We start from the raw sequence: 2620 nt of genomic DNA on the forward strand, positions 1-2620 counted from the left end.
ATGCCGTTTTCTCTCTGTCCTTCTCGTCCGTCAATATTTGATGGTACCCGCTTGCAAGGTCAAGCGTCGAGAAGTACTTGGCTTGCCCTAATTGATCCAGGATATCGGAGATATTCGGCAGTGGAAATGCATCGCCTACCGTGATGTCATTTAATTGTCGGTAGTCCACTACTATTCTCCACTTCTGCTTGCCACTTGCATCCAACTTCTTTGGAACTAACAGTAACGGTGCGTTCCATGCGCTCTTGCTTTCGACAATTATGTCATCCTTCAGCATTTGTTCTATCTGCTCTCTTAGCACTTCCTTTTGCGCTTCAGGGATCCTGTACGGTCTAGCGTTCACTACCTTCCCCGCGTGTTCCGGCGCAATCGGTATTCTATGTTTCACTGCAGAAGTATAGGACAGTTTGTCCCCCGGTAGATGAAATACATCTCCGTACTCCGTGCAGACCTCTGCTAGAGCGCTCTTTTCTTCGACATTCAAATGATCCATTCTGAGTTGCCTTCGCAACACACTAGCACGACTTTCCGTCTTACCTACTGCTTCAGTGCTACATTTTACTTCGCGTACTTTCGCTATTCTTTCTAACTCTTCCGTTACTAATCTTACATTTTCTAGTCGAACTCTGTCCTCTGACACGTTTAATGCACGTACTATGCATTTCCCATTTCGCACTTTTACTAATGACTCAGGTACATGTACCCCTTGTGCAATCTCCTGCCTCGGTATGACCATTTCTCTTTCGATTCCCCGTGGTACCTTTCCGTCCACTTCCAACAACATTATTCTTTCTTCCCGGGGCCCTATCTCCCCGCCTATTTCTGAATCTGCTTCTATCTCTTGTCCCTTTGGTTCTTCCTCTACTACTAAGGGTATATCTCGCCCTTTTAGTCTTATTACTTTACCCGCATAGTCCAGCTGGACTCTATGCTGTGTTAAGAAATTTCTCCCTATCAATCCGTCGTACGGAATGTCTAGACCTCTACCGTACACGTGAAATTTCTGTCTCACCTTTTCAGATCCGTCTATACTTAAGTTTATTTGTACCGTGCCTATTGTGCTAACGGCTTCACTCGTTACACCTTTTAACCGAAGCTTTTCTGTTTCATTGATTCCCAGCCTACTCTTTACCGGAATGCTCGTCCTCTTTAACAAACACAATTGTGCTCCTGTGTCTATTAGCAACTTTAAGTACTTCTTTAGTTCTACGCAGTACAACATTACCACGTCGTTTTCTGTTGCACAGTCGATTACCCTCACTATGGGTTTACCTATTGCAACAAGGCCCGACTGCGCGGCCTTGCCGCCTCTTAGTTTCCCTGTACTACCTTTCCTGTTTTGCTCGATACTGGCACCCTGCCATTTCTCCAGGCGTGCCAGGGCCCTTCGTGGCAGTCTTTCGCGTAGTGGCCCTGCCGCTTACACTTAAAGCATGCAACATCTTTTACTCTTGTGCACGGAACTCCGCAGTTCCCTGGTAAATTACACTGTGGACATCTCCACTCTCGTAACCCTCCATCGGTTTCTCTATCATTCCCTCTGAATTCCCTTACATCTATCGGGTGAACTTTCCTTAACCGCACCCAGCATTCCATGTCTGTGTGTCCCGGCCTGTCACACCCATAGCAAAAGTTTGTAAATTCTTTACCTGTCATGGCTCGTACTCTATGCTCTGGCCTGCTTTTCCTACACTTGCTCGCTATGTGACCTCTCAGCCCACAATTGAAACATCTCAACTCTTTACTTTCTCTCATGTTTTTTACAGCTTCCTTATTTCGAGTATACGTTATCCTCGGGGCTAGTCCCCGCTCTCTCATGGACAATATCGCACTCTCCTCCTGCAGTGCCAACTCCACTGCTGCTGCCAACGTGATTTCATCGCCTCTACTTCTCACTATTGTTTGTATTCTGTCATTACTTAAACCCTGTATAAAACACGCTCTTCCTAAGGAGTCAACTAGTTCTATTGCACCTTTCAAGTTTTCTCTGGCCGTAACTCTGTTTACCGCTTCGCGAAAGTCTCCCTGCATTTCATCAATTCTGCTTGCCCACATTGCTATCGGTTCCCCTTGTCCCTGTCTGGCTTGGAAAATTTTACATGCGTAGTAGTCTATAGTACGCTTACTGGCATAATTTTCTTCTAAAACGTGTTTCACCTCTTGCCACGTACCTGTGCGTTCACGCACCTGCAATCTCGACCTGGCCTCACCGGTTATCTTTGCTTTCACGAACTTCAATAACGTTTCGTGTTCCTCAGGCTTTACTAATTCAAAAGCTGCATCTACATTTTCGATAAATTCTCTTAAATCCTTCTTGTTCCCTTCGAACACTTTCGACACAATACATAGGGCCTCTTTCACTGACATCTTACCACTAGTGGAGGATGACGCAACTTCATTAGTTAGGGGCATCTTAACTAAGTTAACACTTTACACAACAAAATACAATATTCTTAATACAGTTTTAAAATTACCGCTTCTTTTGTGGTGCGCCGTCTGCTCTCTTGGCTCGCGTCGTCCTGCGCTGCTTCGCGCTCTCCTTGTGCCCGCGCTGTCCCGCGCTGCTCCGCGCTCTCTTTGTGCCCGCGCTGTCCCGCGCTGCCCCGCGCTGTGTCTGCGC

General features: G+C 46.5%; 1 protein-coding gene across 1 annotated transcript; it reads right to left on the reverse strand.

The window, feature by feature from the left end:
- Positions 1–1311: 1311 nt before the first annotated feature.
- LOC124585568 lies at positions 1312–2367 on the reverse strand. Its single transcript, XM_047131391.1, has one exon. The coding sequence runs from the start codon at positions 2365–2367 to the stop codon at positions 1312–1314; it is 1056 nt and encodes a 351-aa protein (XP_046987347.1).
- Positions 2368–2620: the final 253 nt, after the last annotated feature.

The sequence above is a fragment of the Schistocerca americana genome, unplaced genomic scaffold (assembly GCF_021461395.2).
Source record: "Schistocerca americana isolate TAMUIC-IGC-003095 unplaced genomic scaffold, iqSchAmer2.1 HiC_scaffold_50, whole genome shotgun sequence".
Taxonomy (NCBI): Eukaryota; Metazoa; Arthropoda; class Insecta; order Orthoptera; family Acrididae; genus Schistocerca; species Schistocerca americana.

Bases quoted from the DNA above. Each gene is read 5' to 3' on its own strand.
- LOC124585568 (XM_047131391.1), bottom strand. From the start codon at position 2,367: ATGTCAGTGAAAGAGGCCCTATGTATTGTGTCGAAAGTGTTCGAAGGG.